General features: G+C 41.6%; 1 protein-coding gene across 23 annotated transcripts in view; it reads left to right on the plus strand.

Moving 5' to 3' along the window:
- The window catches only part of DAB1 (DAB adaptor protein 1), a 1,117,693-nt gene that overhangs the window by 962,686 nt on the left and 137,717 nt on the right, over positions 1 to 17,290 (plus strand). For all 23 annotated transcript variants that reach the window (XM_049110389.1, XM_049110401.1, XM_049110402.1 and 20 more), the window contains one exon: positions 9,033 to 9,172. In XM_049110389.1, coding sequence (XP_048966346.1) covers positions 9,033 to 9,172 — 140 coding nt within the window. The remainder of the gene's footprint in view (positions 1 to 9,032; positions 9,173 to 17,290) is intronic.

Here is a 17,290-nt window from a genome sequence, read left to right on the forward strand (position 1 = left end):
ATCCTGGCCCCTGTATTATGGACTGAATATTGATGTCTCACTACCCACCCCCAGCCACCCAAGAAAATGCACACCTCGAAGCCCTAACCCCCTATGTGATGGTATTGGAGGTAGGACCTGTGGGAGGTAATTAGGTTGAAATTAAATCATGAGGGTCTACCCGTGATGGGATTGGTGCCCTTGTAAGAAGAGGAAGAGAGAAGATAGCACACTCACTCTGTCTACCCCAGGAAGATACAGTGATCTGCAAGCCAGGAAACAAGCACTTACTCAGAACTGCTGTTTAAGACACCTGCTCTCTGGAATTTTTGTTATAGCAGCCCGAGCCGACTGAGACACTTACTAGACTTGCTGAGACACTTCCCTCTAAACATAGAAGTGAACACTCAGCTCCATGTAAGGAATATGTTGAAGTTGACCTCTGCTAGACAGGGAAGTACTGTAACTATCAGAAATCAAAAGAACTCACAGCCAGGCTGACCACATGAGAAGAAAACACAGCAAGACACTTATCTTGGCTCTTGTGTGGGTTGCTGTGGCTGGGCTCATTATCATCTATGACAAGTTGGGGGGATAAAGAGAAAATAATCTTGGGTGTGAAATATCTTTTATTTGGCCATTAGCAGTTTTCAGTGAACAGCCTGGAGTGGGAGGCCATACATTACTCTAGTGGCTTCTGTGGGCTCTCTGCTCAGTGTCATAAAAAATGTTAATTGCCTGCTTCCTCTAGACCCTGACTTTTGACAGAGGGCTTGCTAGTTGCAGTTCCTGCAAGGCCACTCCTGGTGTGGGACCTCCGCATTGGCGATGCCTTCTGCTCCAAGACAGAGTCTCAGTGTTCTTCCTAACAGCAGCCTTGAGGACTGTTCAAAACAGGGAATTTACAAAGTGCACTGGGGATGACCTCAATTTAAATTCTGAGGCGAGGCATCTCCCAGGTTATGAGGAAAGCAGGTTTGTGATGCGGTTGAGAAATGCTCTTCCTAATGGCTCAAAGCAAAGGCAACCTTAAAATTACCATGGGTGCGACATTTACTTTATCCCATTTGGGATTTTATTCCTTGGAGACAAAGTGAAGCACACTCACAGAATGGATTTGAAATAGGGTCTGGATAGAAGAGGTGTTTAGTGGCCCCATACACTTCCCCAAAGTGATTCTGACTCCAGGAGTCCACTGCCTCTTTTGAATAAAGAAATAAATTCATTCAATTATTCAATTATAAAGTAGAGCTGGGCACTGCGGGTCCACTCTATGCCAGGCACCATGCTAGGCTCAGAAACTACAGATGAATCTGTCCCAGCCCCCACCCTGGTGGAGCTCAAGTACAGAGAAGGAGGTATGAAGACAAAGTCAACAAAGTGCCACAGATGTCATGCAGATGCTATGAGGGAATACTGTAGGATTTATGTCGATGTGTTAGGATAGTGCCGAGCTCTGGTACCTTCACTATATTCTGGAGTTTAGAGACTAAGCAGAAAGCTGAGTTGAAGCATATTATTACAAATAAGATTGATTCACTGGGAAAATGCAATGAGGATTATCAGGAGAGCACTCTGGATGCATCTCAGAGGGGGCCTCCCTTTGGGTTCAGAGGAGCTCTCACACATGGTACTGTGCTGAGACCTCAGATGTGGAAGGGGGCTAAGGGGTGGAGAGAGACAGGGTGGGGCAATGTCTTGTGCAAAGGTGCAAAAGTGCAGAGCATATGTGCATTTTGCATATGTGCAAAAGTACACAATGTCTTGTGCAAAGCAAGTGCAAAACTGCAGAGCATAGCCTGCATTGCACAGAGCAGGGCTTGTGGGAAGGTCTGGATAAAAGGCAGAATGTGAGAGATAGGGGGAAAGGAGTCCAAAGTGAGGTTGATGGGTTTAAAAGGGGCCTTGTAGGATATATTAAAGAAGTTAATTGTAGTTGGTGGAGAATGGGGGATATTGGAGTGCTTCCCCCGCTCCAAAAAACAGCCCTCATAACAGAAGATATGCTTGATCTGAAGGTATATTTGAAACATTTATCAGGGAGACAAGGCAAGTCAGAGAGGAGGAAATAACACGGGCCAAGGGCACAGAGAAGCCTGGCCCGCAGGACTGGAGTTTAAGCAGAAATGATATGGGAGGAGAGGGAGGCTGCCCATTGTAGGTGGGGTGAAGCCAATGACATTTCAAGGATGCTAGCATGATGATGAGGTGGTGTCTAGGCTGGGTCTCTTTGGAGGCAGTGTGGGGCATGGATTTGAGAGTGACCATGGAGGCTCCTCTGTGGTGGCTCCTGGATGCCTCCAGATGCTTAGAGTGATAGGATGTATGTGAACCCCACCTGCCCCCACCATCCATGAAAGACAGCAGCCCCTACGATGACCAGCAGTCCATTGTAAAATTAGACGTGGACCATTCCTGGAAACCCAAATGCTTTATTGTGATTGTAGGTTTGCTGTGACTCCCTGAGGATCTTTCAGGTTGTTATTTCTCAGTCAGAGAAATCTGCAGGGAAGCATTATGAGATGCAGACCCCTGCAGGGGATGCAAGATTATCTGCTGGGGATGTGGGAAATTATTAGACATCTCTTTATGTTTGGTTCTATAAAGAACATTTTAAGACAAAATGAGCTTTAATGATATCAATACATAGATTGAAAGTAGTTCATACATATAAATTATACAGAAATATACCTATTTTCAATGTATAGGCTCAACAGTATTTTACTGATAGAGACGTGTGATTAAAAATAGAAACCAAAACCCTGGAAATCCTGGTTCTGTGGACTTGGGCAGACCTTTGTTTAAATCTTGGCTCTGGCATTGACCTAGAGGTATCAGGTTAGGCAACGTGACTGCTCTGAATTTGTTTCTATAAAGGGACCCAGTAGATTGAGTTGACCCATATACAGACCATCCTCAAAGATTACTGGGTCCTTCCTACTAGACTCAGAGTCTCAATGGATGGTATTTCGGAATCTATGATTTGAGTTTTGGGGTTTGTTGTTTGGTTTGGTTTGGTTTTTTACAGATGATGGATTCTCCATTATATTAGAATGAAAAAATATCTGCAGTAACCTACTGGCTTGTAGGCTGAGTGCAGGGCTATTTATGTTTTGTTCACTGCTGTATATCTAGCACCTTAGAACACATAGTGGTCACATAATCTGTCTTGACTCCATGAATGAAGGAATGCATGGTCAGTCCTTTCTTCAATCAGTGAGAGCTTCATGCTTCCCTAGATGTTGTCTCAGTGGTATTTCAATATTATCCTCACAACAGAAAGTATCATAAAGAGCTCCTGTGGCCTACACAACAGAGCCCAAAAGCTTCAGGACCCCCAGGAATAGGCCCCCAAAGCCTTGGCCAGCGTCATGTGAGGCTGCTTTTAATACAGTGCTTCCAAAGCATGTGAATTGGCTCAGGTTCACCCCAGACCAATCTAAGCAGCATCTGTGGGGAACTATTTGTGAAAGCTCCCCAGGTGATTCTAAAACATTGCTTGGGCTGAGAAACCCTCAAGACTAGACTAACCTAATGACTCACTTTTTTTCTGAATATCATCATACTTTATGCTTTTCTGGAAGTTTCTCCCTTCTCTGCCTGATGACCCCTGCTTCCTCACCAAGCCTCCCTCACATGTCATTTCACCTCTGTAGCTGTTCCTAATCTTCTCCCCACCAAACAATAAATTTCTCCTCCCCTCAGCTCAATATGACATTTAAAGTCCTGGTCACATTTTATGAAGCTCTGTGTGTCCCCTTCTGAAATGTGGCTTCCTCTAGAAAGGAAAGGAGACTCTTTCCACACACCCAGGCACCTCAGAAAGGTAGCACATTGCCTAGCACAAAGAAAACCCTGGGGTAGTGCAATGATGATGACATGATTAGGGGGACCACACAATTGATTATCCAAACTGGGAGGATTGAGAGCAATAGGATGATAGTAATAATAGTGTCAGGGTGAAAGGTGTACACAGGGACTGTCCCAGACAAACTGGAAGTATGATCACCCAGGTACCAATGGTCAACTTTGACTGAGCTCCGACTGTCTCTCATTGCCCTCTGTTGCTGTGTATCATTTCTTTGACCTACACAGTGACCCAGTATTAGCTATACTTCACGGAAGAAAGACACTGTGGCAGACATGGAAGGAAATTTACCCAACACAACACAATTAGGGGAGTGATTGGGAGAGCTGGGACCAGAATTCAGGTCCTTGGAATCCACAGTTCTTGTTCTGGGCCATTAAACCCTGTTGCCTCCCAGTGGAAGATCTCAGGTCTTAGAATAGGGCGGGATGAGATTCTATTCCCAGCTCAGCTTGCAGTAACTTGAATTATATACCTCTCTGGCTTTGGTTTCTTCATTCATAGAATGATGACAGTGCCTATTTCCAGTAGCCCTGCGGGGGTAAAGGGGATAAGACCTGAGAAGATCAGGGATCCCTGGGTGGCGCAGTGGTTTAGCGCCTGTCTTTGGCCTAGGGCACGATCCTGGAGACCCGGGATCGAATCCCACGTCGGGCTCCCGGTGCATGGAGCCTGCTTCTCCCTCTGCCTGTGTCTCTGCCTCTCTCTCTCTCTCTCTCTCTCTGTGACTATCATAAATAAATAAAAATTAAAAAAAAAAAAAAAAGACCTGAGAAGATCAGGCACAGTGTGTGTGTTTATGATGTGTTTGTCTTAGGAGAAAGATAGCTGCCAATTTACTGTAGACTGCATAAGGCATCTACTCAAATAGCTGTGACACAAAGTAAAAAGTGGCAAGTGCCATAACAGAGTATGGAGTAAGGTCAACTGATGCCAAGGAGCCTAATAGTTAAACATAAAACCTGGGTTCAAACTCAGGACGTCAGATTAAACTATGGCAGATTTTCTTATTTTTCTTATTTTTTAAAAGATTTTATTATTTTTGAAGTAGTCTCTACACGCAGTGGGAGCTCAAACTCACAACCCTGAGATCAAGAGTTATATGTTCTTTTGACTGAGCCAGCCAGGTCCCCGACTATGTCACATTTGAGTAAGAGTTGCTCCAAAGAAGATATGCAAAAGGACAGTGAGCACAAGAGAAGATAGATACTCAACGTCATTAGTCCTGAAGAGAATGCAAAACAAAACTCTGATAATCACTAAACACTCACGAGGATGGCCAAGGCAAAAAAGATAAATATTGGCAAGAATATCTGGTAGAGAAACTGAAACCCTCATACTTTTGCAGGTGAGATTGTAACCCGATACAGCCACTTTGGAAAAACCACTTTGATAATTTCTCAAAAAAATTAAACATAGAGTTACCATACGGCCCAGTATTATACCTGATAGAGAACAGGTACTCAGGGAGAAATGGTATAATACTAAGGATTAAAAAATATGCCTACGTAATAATTGATACACAAGTGTCATAGCAGCATTGTGCATAATAGCCCCCAAATAGAAACAGCCTAAATGTCATCAATTGACGTGGTACATTGGTAGAATAGAATATTATTCAGCCAGAAACGAAGGGCGTGAAGTAGTTGCATAATACTATAACCGGGAATAACCTTGAAAATGTGATGAAGAGTGAAAGAAACCAGTTACAGAGGATCACACATTGTATGTTACCATTGACGTGAAATGAAATTTGCCTCCAAAACAGGCAAATCCACAGAGGCAGCAAATGGACTTAGTGGTTGTCTGGATTGGTTTGGGGGAGATGGGAAGGCACTGCTAATGGATGCAGGGCTTCTTTGGGGAGTGATGGAAATGTTATGCAATAAGCTAGTGATGATGTTTGTACAACTCTGTGAATGTATAAAATCATTGAATTATATACTTGAAAAGAGGGAATCAAGTGGTATGGGAATTATATCTCAATAAAGCCCTTATTTTAAAAATTCAGGCTCTGCTATTGGTGTTGGTCATTGATGTTATCTTCTGTAAAATAGGGCAGGTGATAGAGTCTATCTTAAAGAGCAGGTGTGAGGGCTAAATGAGAGATTGCATGTAAAATCTTGGCCCAGCAACTGGTATAGTAAACGGTCGATAATTGGTAGTGACAATGTTGTTGATTTTCCTTAAACACGTGTCCTTTCTTTTGTCCATCCTGAAGCATAGGGCCACTGGTTCTTTCAGCAGAATAAGGTGGGGATTCGTGATGACTTGGGATGCATGAAGACTGACCCTTTCCCTAATACCCTCAAATCATATGTGCCTCTGATGGAATAGCCTTATGGCTCTGATATCTGTTATTTATTTCTTAACTAATATAACTGAGACCTTGCTCAAGATGTGCTCATGAAAAATTACCCTTTTAATGGTGGAGCATTTAATGAGAAACTGGATTATCTACTGCATAAGTGCCCTTCATACAAATTAGCTTGGCCCTGGGTCCTAATCTAAATTGGGCTCCCTACTTTCCTCTAAATGGCCTAATATTTTCTTATTAATCTCTGCCCTCATTCACCTGATCTGGCTCTGCCCCCTTATGAAGCATCCTCCTTGGTTAGAGCTCTGTGCCTTGACAAATATTTTCTTAAGGCTGTCTTTGTATCTGACTCATAGACATTTTCTGGGACATGATGTGAAGGCTGGAAGCTGTTTGTTCCATTTTCAAGCTGTCTTTTCAAAGGAGTTTTAATGCCGCCAGCGTATTAGGTATCAACAGATTTAGGCCAGGTGAGTTTTGGTACAATATAAAGATGGGGAAATCAGGTAGAATGAGAAGCAATTAATCATGGTGGTTAAGAGAACAAGCTTGAAAACGCATAACACAAGCAAACCATAAGCCTGGTCTTTGGCATCAGACAGATCTGGGTTAAGGTATCACTCAGTAATTTTGGGGAAGTTACTTGGCCTCTCAGATGTTCACTTTTAGCTACTCATTTATAAAAATGTGAATAACAGTACCTATCTCTAGGGTCATGTCTGTGGCTAAACAAATTGGTGTATACAGTGTGCTTTGTATAGAACATAATAAATGCTACCTGGGATATAAAGCTTGGAGAAATCTCAAACAATGAAAGATATTTGATCAGTGACTAAAATAGTGTCATGTGTTGAAGAGGCAGAGGTGATATTTGGGATAGAGGAAGATAACCTTCCCTAGAAATAGAGCAAGCCATAGGCCATTCCTACCCAACATTGCATAATAATGCAGAGAGGTGACTTGGTAGACCGTGTTGTTGAGCTAGATGTCTGTACAGAGTGTATCATGGCAAGTGTACTCTTTGTTCATAGCTTTATTCTCTGACATCTGCCCTCACAGAATCCTGAGGCTGAATTTTTACATTTATTATAGGTTCTGACTCATCATCCCTGTGTTATATCTGCTTTGTGGAATGTAATTCAAAGGCTTTAATATACCAGAAGTCAGAAAGGGTACACTGGGAAAAAGCACCAGCTGGAAATTAGGGGTCTGGCTCTGCAGACATTTCTCCTTTGTACCCACCTCCCTCAGCATGGGATCTTCTCTGTGCTTCTTTCACGGGGCTGATAATAATGACAACAGCTGCCATTTTCTGAGAACTTAGCATGTGAATCTGTGCTTCACATGTACTCTCTCCTATAAGTTACTATTCACAATAAGTCAGAAGGTAGATCTCTTATCCACATTTGACAGATGGGGAAACTGAGGCTAGGTAGACAGTTCAGTTGGTTTTCAAGTGGGAAAGCTATGATTTGAAATGAGGATGTCCAACTAAAGCCAGTACCTTCTTACACAACTGGTATAATGTGTTACACATTTTTACCTTCAGTCGCCAAAATCTTGAGCTGGTAGGGTCAGAGACTGTGTCTCATGCGTCTGTTGCAGAGAGTTACAGCATCTGGCATAGGGGAGACACTCAATGAGGGACAACTGAATAAATAAATGGGCCACAAGTTATGTTTTTTTTTTTCAGTAGAAAAGCATTATGCAATGATTAAGTATTGCTGTTATTTTTCCTCTGTTTTCAACTCAAATGATTCTCAACTGCACATGATAGAAAGGCCTTAGTTTGCACGTTATATAGATACAGGGAGGTAGGCTGAGATATTGCTCATGTGCCCAGCTCAGAAATTCTGCCCAGTAAGAGCAGGTATGATAGAGAAGGCATTGGAAATTCAAGTCAATGATGTTCCAGGCCATGAGTCTCAGAGACTAGAGCACCTCATGTTTTAAGAGCCACACATGCAATGCCCCATCCTTTGATGAATTTTACCAAAGTTTGATGGTATTAGAAATTTTAATTCTTGTGTATTCATCTTTTTTCTGACTGTGTGAACTTGGGACCAGCTCCTTGAATTCTGTGACCTTCATCTTCTTCATCTAGATGATGGATATGGTTGAGTTTTTATGAAGAGTGCGATCAAGTTTATAAAACATCTCCCATGAGACACTCAGTTCACAGAAACTTTACTGTCCTTATTTTATGTGGTTGTATTTGAACTTCTGGTTGATATATCATAGCAAAATATTATGTTAATAATTACTGAGAAAGGCTGTTGCAGGATATGGGCACACCGTATCAAGTAGCCTACTTCTATACACATGAGTTAGCAGAAGAGATATTGTAAAACCATTTTTTTTATAGTTGTCCCTGGATCATTATTTGATACAAAGCTATTACACTGGAGCCTCACTAAAAAGCAGCCCATGGAATTGGGTGTAAGAGGGTCTTGGACCCTAACCAAAGAGGCTCAGTGCAAATACCACTTTCTAACAAGAATGTCAGACATGAACTCCTACTAGGTGATTCTTATTTGTTAAATATCTAGCGTGCATCAAATTCTGTATTGGGTGCTTTACACATGTTGTCTAGTTTAATTATCTTAATGCCCCATTGGGGTTGGCTATTTTTAACTCTTATTTTCTCTTGCCTGAGAAAACTCAGAGAGAAGTAAGTTGCCTCTGGATTTAAAAGGATATAGCCAGAATTTGCATCCAAGAGAACTATAATTACTTTCTACTCGGTCCAATGATGTGACTTCTTAGAACATAAGTGAAACTAGAGAACAAATCTCAGCACTATGGCTATTTAAAGACAGTGGGACCTGAATACTTACATGCCTGCATCCTGCTTTTCTCTGTTTCTAGGTCAGGATCGCAGTGAAGCCACTTTGATAAAGAGGTTTAAAGGTGAAGGGGTCCGGTACAAGGCCAAGCTGATCGGGATTGATGAGGTTTCTGCAGCTCGGGGCGACAAGTTATGTCAAGATTCCATGATGAAACTCAAGGTACTGTGCAAATATTTTACTTTCAAAATCATTGGCTTAATAGGACCGAGGGAAGGGAGTGATTATGATCATTGTGGCAAAACTTTTTACTTATTCATTTTTTAGTAAATTACTTGGTTCACTGATGAGTCAGTGCATATATTCATTGGGAAGAGATTTTAGTCATCATGAAAATATTTATTGAGCGCCTACTGTGTGGAGATATTTTCCTGAAACTGGTTTTATAACTTATGAGCATATCACATTTTATTCAATTTTATCTTCATTGTGCACTGCCTGCAAAAAGAAAAGTTGTCAAATTTTATAGTCCCTCAGATTTTATAAATCTTTACCTTTTGTTATTTTTGAACACATTTTAAGTATTTTGCCATATGATAAATATGGTAAAAGATGCTACATTAAGATAAAAGCTAATTTTATTCATTTTTATCATTCCTATTAATGTTTCAAAATACTTTGTAAAGTGTTAATTTTTAAAGTAATGTGTAATGAGATTATGGGATTAGGAGATATCACAGAGAGGTTTCTGATTATAAATATTTAAAGAAGGCTTTTTTATTGAAAAATCTAAGAAAGAAAAAAAATCTAAGAAAGAAATTGGGGAAAAAGTAATATGTAGAATAAAATTATGTTATTAAATGGCCTTTAAAAGCATGTGAAAAAGAGCATAATTTTTCCTACATTCTGATCTTCATATAGTCTATGTTTCCTTCTTTTAAAAAGTGACTTAAAATATTGGAAAAACAAATGATTTAGCAGGACACCTCAAAAATACCTCATGCATTTAACACATATAATTTAAGTATTTTCCTGATTATAGAATTCACAAGATGTTCATTGTAAAATATTTTGAAAATACACAAAAATAAAAGGAAAAAAAATTAAAATCACCACATAAAATCAGTGTCAACATTTTTGTGTGTAACTCACAATCTGCCTTTGTATATTTATTTATTTTTTAAAGATTGTATTTATTTATTCATGAGAATACACAGGAGAGGGAGAGAGGCAGAGACACAGGCAGAGGGAGAAGCAGGCTCCATCCAGGGAGCCTGACGTGGGACTTGATCCCAGGTCTCCAGGATCATGCCCTGGGCTGAAGGCAGCACTAAACAGGTGAGCCACCTGGGCTGCCCTATTTATATATGTTATATGAATTACAAACATATGTAATGCACTTGGAATTGCTACTTAGTCTTTTTTTTTTTTTTTTTTTAGAGAGAGAGAGATTTTATTTATTCATGAGAGACACACAGAGAGAGGCAGGCTCCTCGCAGAGAGCCCAGTGTGGGACTTGATCCCCAGACCCGGGATCATGCCCTGAGCTGAAGGCAGACACTCAGCCGCTGAGCCACCCAGGCGTCCCACTATTTATACAGTCTTATATCCTGTTATTTTTTTTTCTCATTTAATATTATGAGAACTTTTTTCATACTTTGAAATAGTCACTCAGGATGCAACTTGGTCAGTGTAATTTTTTTAAGTATAAAAAAAAGAAGAAGAAGAAAAAATATATATACAAGGCTGGCCAAGTGCCTCCAAGAATGAACTGGGACAGGATCTGTAAAACACCCTCTGTGTTGCCTTTTCTTTCCTATTTGCTTAATAAATCATAACTCTTATTTTTATTTATAGTATACAAATTTTCTCAGTAATTTAAGACATATAAAAGATGCTAAGTATCTTGTAGTATGGCTGTAGAAATCATTTTTAAAAATCTTAATTTACTTTTAAAATTTTTTAGGGAGATTTTATTTTATTTATGTATTTGTTTGTTTATTTATTTATTTATTTATTTATTTATTTATTTATTTATTTATTTATTTGAAAGAGAAAGAAAGAGAGAGCATGAGTGTGAGCTGGAGGAGGAGGGAGAGAGACTCTGAAGCCGACTCTGTGCTGAGCACAGAGCCCCATGTGGGGCTCGATCCCACGACTGTGAGATCATGACCTGAGCCAAAACCAAGAGTCAGACACATAACCGACTGAACCATCCAGGCACCCCAGAAATCTTAGTTTTCTAAACTACCTACCCATTATTTATTTAGCTGTTACATAAGCAAGCCTTATTTTAATAGTTATGTGTCTATTATAAGGTATACTAGAAAAAGGTTTTAAAAGATACCAAAATCATGATTTCACAGACTGTCACCTTGGGAAAGGTTAATATTTTCTTTCTTTCCTTTTTTGTTTTTATGATTAAGCAGTGTTACGAGATTTGAGGGCAATCTAATAATGAGCTCTTTTTCTGTTAAGCTCAAATCTGATTGATAAGTAGATAAAGAAGTCTGACAGGAGGACCTCTAAACTCCAATCTTCTGATTGATAAATGCTGGGATGGAGGGTATAACGTGGATATATGGCCACAGTGGGCATCCTTAAGAGACACAGGCTGTCCCATGTGGTCTGTGGAGCAGTTGGATAACTGCAAGCCTTCTTGTTCCCACCAACCACTGTCCTGTCCCAGAGCAAGACTTATGATCCATGCATGAGATCTGAGCAGAGCACAGCCTCTCTACCAGTGGGCAGATTGCAGGGAGAACCCAGAGGAGACTGAGCCTGGGGTCCTCAGCTTCTCTCCAGACTTCCATCAGGTAGAGCCATGCCTTCTACCCCAAGGAGACCCTAGCCAGTGAAAGGAATGAAGGCCCAGACCTTCATTTTTGCTGAAGTCCCCCCCTTACTTAATATGAGACCAGGTAAATGAGATTTGCTCCTAGCAAATATTAAATAAAGGACATCAGGAAAAACCTCCCAACGTCCTGGTTCTCACCCAGAGCCACGAGTAAGTCTGCTGAGGAGCTGATGCTTCTTCTCCCAGCATCCTGCTAGATTGCTATTCACCAGGCATCTGTCACAAAGCACCTCGTTGGCCAACTGCCTTCATGGAAGCACTGAGTTCTAAGTGGCTTTGAGCAGCAGCCTGCCTGTGCTCTCTGAAGGTCCTCTGTCAGCATTAACGTTGACTCCAGCTAGCTGGACCAGGCCCAGCAATGATTGCTGACCTTGTGCGTGTGTTACCTGCAGTGAAGTGCCCCATCTGTCACCCCTTATAACCATGAGGTCCCCAAAGCCCTGGAAATTTGTCCTTCCATAACACACTCCTGTCAGATGCGCTGAGCTTGTTGAGGGGGTTCTTGATTCCCAGACAATTGTGTTTCATTATTTGCAAGTTCCTGAGAAGAATGTTGACATTTCAGCTCCCAGTGGTTTTTCTTTAGGAGAAAGAAACATAAATGATCGATTCTCCATTTGGCCACCTGCCCAGGAAAGAAAGAGGCAGAGAAGTACAAAATGCCTGTTAGCCTTGCAAAAGGGCCCACTTGTTCATATTAGGCCATAGGAGAAATAAAAAGAAAATCTGTTTTTCTTTGCTAGACTCAGAGGCTGGTACCTTTTCTTGTTTTAGAGAGTTTTCTTTTGGATTACAGAGATTTGAGAGGGGATTCCTATTCCGAGGATGAGTGGACTGTCGCCTATCCTCTAGCTAAACACCATCATCGTCATGTTTTAATTTAGAATCAACATAAGCATTTTCCCAGATAACATCTCTGAAATAGATATTAGCCTCTCTGTTTTAGAAATTAAAAATCTGAAATTGATAGAAGTTAAGGGATTTGCCCCACCTTCCTTTAACCTGTGTTAACCCCAGAATTCAGACCATGATCTCTAGATGCCCACTATTCAATAAGACATAGTTTAGTGCTTAATTATATTCTTTTTTGTATCTGCATTTAACTTATCTTTGTTTCCCAGTGAGATTTTAAGCCCTAGCTGATAAGTTACTACCCAGTCTCCACATATCATTGACTTACAAAGTAGTCAGCTTTTTTTTATTTAAGATTTTACTCATTTACCAATTAGGCAATTAACTTGAAATCATGGAGGGTGTGCTCTCTGTATTTTGGATTCCCTGCCATAAAAAAATGATATCAGATCCTGATGAGGTGCGTGATAAATAGTTGTTAGGTGATTAAAGCCTCTCACCAACTCTTGAAAATGTTTGCCAGCATGCTAATTTTCAGTAATGCGCTATGAATTAGAGGACAGCCATAGGACTGTGCAGAAGACTCTAGTCTTCCCCTGGCCAAACACAGGTAGTCTTCCCTGTAAAGGAAAAGCAGCTTGTGAGGTGCCTGTACCTGAAATCCCTTCTTGTCATGCATGAGACACAATGCTCCACCTTACCCTAATGTTCTGGGGCTCCTTGTGTAAGCAGTGCCCTACCCCTGGAGCTTCCGCTCAATCTGAGCCCAACAAAACTTTCTAGTTAAGCCTGTTGGGGTTGAACACAGTCACATCACTTTCACTTTCAGGCCTCAATCAAAAGCTTTAGTCATTTACTTTTACCAACTTTTCTCTTTGCCACCTTTATTTGCTGTCCCAAACCTGTCCCATGATACTTGGTGCTCTGGAGCTCCTACTATCATGTGATATACTTCACACCAGGTGTCTTATTTAGACCCATGGAATTAGAAACATCTAACATATCATATCCATTCTGAGTGCAAGAGCAACTTCAAGAAAACCCAACCCTTCAAACAGACCCCATACTGCTGTGTTATAATTCTCATTAGCAGTTGCTTTATTCATTCTTTTTTTCCTTTTTTTAAATTCATTTACCCACCAAGTATTATAAAGTGCCTACTATATTTTAGACACTGGACTGCCTGGTGAATAGTCAGTATGATCCCCATCCTCAGAAAGCTTGTGGTTTTGTGGAGGAGATAACATTTTAAAGAATATATTCTTTAAAGGAAAAGAACAGTGTTCTGAGAGTGTAATGTAGGTGGTGATGGTGGGGATATGTAATTTAGATGGGGCAGTGATTAAAGATGGGCTGTCTAGAAAGTGACATTTTAACCTAGAATTCATTCACCCAAAGTCCACAGGGAAAAAAAAGGGGGGAATCAATCAGCTTTGTAACTATATGATCCATTAATAGGTGATACCAACCACCCATACCCTCTGGTTGCATGAATAAATTATTCTTGCCAGGTTCAGTTATTCCTTGACAGCTGAAGGAACTCATGTCCTGTCAGCATGTTTATATATTTCAAATAGTTTCATCAAAGAGAAGAGTAAAGAGTAAGTAATTGTAGATGCTATGGGATCGTTATGTCAAGTTCATTTTACTGTTTTACTTTTGTACGTTTGAAAATTTCCATAATAAAATGTTTTAAATGTCAAAAAAAAAAAAAAAAAAAAAAAAAAAAAAAAAAAAAAAAAGATTTTACTCATTTATTAATGAGAGACAAGGAGAGAGAGAGAGAGAGAGAGAGAGGGAGGCAGAGACACAGGCAGAGGGAGAAGCAGGCTCCATGCAGGAAGCCCAATGTGGGACTCAATCCCGGGACTCCAGGATCACACCCTAGACTGAAGGCAGGCACCTAACCGCTGAGCCACCCAGGGATCTCCAAAGTAGTCAGCTTTTAGAGATGTTGGGCAAAACAGTGGTGGTTGAGACTCTAGGAGGGGATGAGATCTCCCAGAGACAGTGCCTGGAGGGCTAATTACAGAGCTCTAAATATGTCAGCTGGGGTCCTATAAGAAGCAGAGCCCACCTTGGCTAGGTCAGAGGAGGACACTTGAATGAAAGAGCCACTTAGAAAGGGTAGGTAAGGTTAAGTAAGGTACAAGGGATGGTTAACCTCTCAGACACCTGCAACAGTGAAAGCAGTTACCACCCTAGAAAGAAAGATTACTGAAACCCAAGCAGAGCAGGATTGAGGAGGAAGTCCTCTCCCTCACCAAGCAGAAATATAGGCACAGCCAGAGATGCAGCACAAGGAAGGAAAGGATATGGATGGAATACCCTGACCTCTCTCCCCATCCACCTTCTAATCTCTTGCCTCTCTTGCATGGGTGGAACTCAACTGGAAGCCAGATGACAGGAAGCCCAGAGTACCAGGGAATGCAGTCCACAGGGGCCAGGCTCTGGACACAAAACAGAATAAAGTCTTTAAATTCTTTTTTAACCGGAAAAAGTGAAATTTGGGGTGAGTTATTTCCGAGGCTTGTATAGCTGATAACTAGGAAGGCTGAAATTGGAGACCAGCTTTTTTAAATAGTAGAACATTCTGGAATAGCATAATAGGTTTTTGGCCATTCGTGCCTAAAGCCTGTTGTGTTTTCCTACCTGTTTTACAGGATCCATGGAGATCACAGCCATCCCATTATGTGTTTGCACCATGCTGGGGGAGGTTTCTCAGAGCCCTTTCTTGGGCTTCCCCTTTCTGATCCTCACAACAATCCCAGAGCTGGACAGGGCAGCCAGTTAATCGTGCCTGGTGTGCCTGACCTCTTGTGTGTCAGTTCCTTCATGGAGATGCTACCTACGTGTGACTCCCTTAGGGATGCCCATGTCAGCCATTTCACACATGGCATTGCTTCATAAAAAGAATCTTACTACCAGTAATAATAACTGTTATTCACTGAGCTCTTCCTACATGCAGCTTACTTGCTTAAGTCCTGCATGTGCATAACTGTTTTCAATATCTGAACACCCTTACAAGGTAAGAAATGTGATTATTATCATTTAAAATTCCCCTTCACTGCAGAGTCTGGTTGCTGGTGGATCCACTCTGCTCTTTGCAGAACATTTTTGACATATCTGTAGTACATCATGTAGTCTTTTCTCCCCCATCTATGTTTTCTAAATAAATAAATAAAAGCTCTCGAGGAAGGTTATAACAGAAAGAAGCCCAACATTGGAATCCAAAATATCTCTAGTTTGAATTTTCTTTCTGTCTTCTTAGTTCCTTGAGGTTTGGGGAGATCACTTGCCCCCCTGGCCTTATGTTTCCTTACATATAAACTAAGCGAGATCATTTTTACTTCTCAGGATTGTGGCCTGGGCTAAATTATATGATACGTAAGAGAACTTGTAGCACATAGTGTAGCTACTCAAAAAAATGCCTGACTGTATTTTCCAGATTTCCAATGGTGACTTAGTCAGGTGGCAAACAGTGAGGCACTGAGCCCCAAAGGGCACATCCATCCACATCATCTGACTCCCCAGTCCAAGCTGTCTCCTGGACCGCTGCTGCTGCTGCTGCTGCTGCTGCTGCTGCTGCTGCTGCGTGCCAGCAATGAATAATCTCGTGGTGGAGATGAGACCGTGAGGCGTGCTGTCTGCTAGCACACTTGCCTGGACTTAGTGCAATTTTTCAGAGCTTGACTCAGGGTCCTGTCTCACAGGAGAAACATGCTTGATAAAATTGGAGTTTTATTTCCCCAAAGACAGCACTGCAGGGATAGTCCTTCCCTCTTTCATTTGTCATGTAAAGCCACCACCAGCCACTGCCCCAAGCAGAAAAGCTCCTGGAACATGTGTGTGTGCTCTCCCTATCCTTTTTTGCATACAGCTGCATTTGAGCAGCACATTCTTTGGCACCAGGAAGCAAAGGGGGGCATGATCTGGGCAGCACTACCGTGTGCCAAGAGTCACGGCTGTTGGTGTGGCAGTGGTTCAGAGAGCTAAGGACCACAAGGACTCTTCTCGATCAAAGGTGCCACCCTCTTCCCCACCATGGGCTGTGATGTTCTCGCCTAAGAGGAGTTAAACAAGAAGGAAGGGCTCCCCGCCCTTTCGACAGTCCTTTCAGTCCTTCCAGTCGTTTCATTTATGACGGAGCTATATCCAGTTCGTGTGTGTGTGTGTGTGTGTGTGTGTGTGTGTGTGTGTGTGTCTGGAGATCTGAAGCTGGAAGTTTCAGCTGTGGAGGGGTGGCAGCATAAGGTATTTTATTCCAAACCCAGCCAAGAACACAGCGTTCAGAGTGGAGTTTCCCTAGGTTGAAAGTCTGGCGGGCCTACTCAGTTTCCTTTTTGAGGAAGAGGAAAAGCAAGGAGAGAGGATAATGCAAAGCGGGGGTGGTTCAGAGACAGTGCCCCCAGTAGGGTGGCATGAGAAGTAAGAATTACCCCCTGGGACTGCTAAAACATACTTTGGCCATTCTCCCCATGTTCCATAGAATCATCCTCAGGGAATTTACGGAAAACCAGCGCACATCGAGGACTCTAGAAACCTCTAAGCAAGGAAGTTACAGAGACAGAGGACCTAGCTTTGGGAGTGAGTCACTCTCTTTAACTATTTAGAGGAACAGGCATTGCAGG

The sequence above is a fragment of the Canis lupus genome, chromosome 5, assembly GCF_003254725.2.
Source record: "Canis lupus dingo isolate Sandy chromosome 5, ASM325472v2, whole genome shotgun sequence".
NCBI lineage: Eukaryota > Metazoa > Chordata > Mammalia > Carnivora > Canidae > Canis > Canis lupus.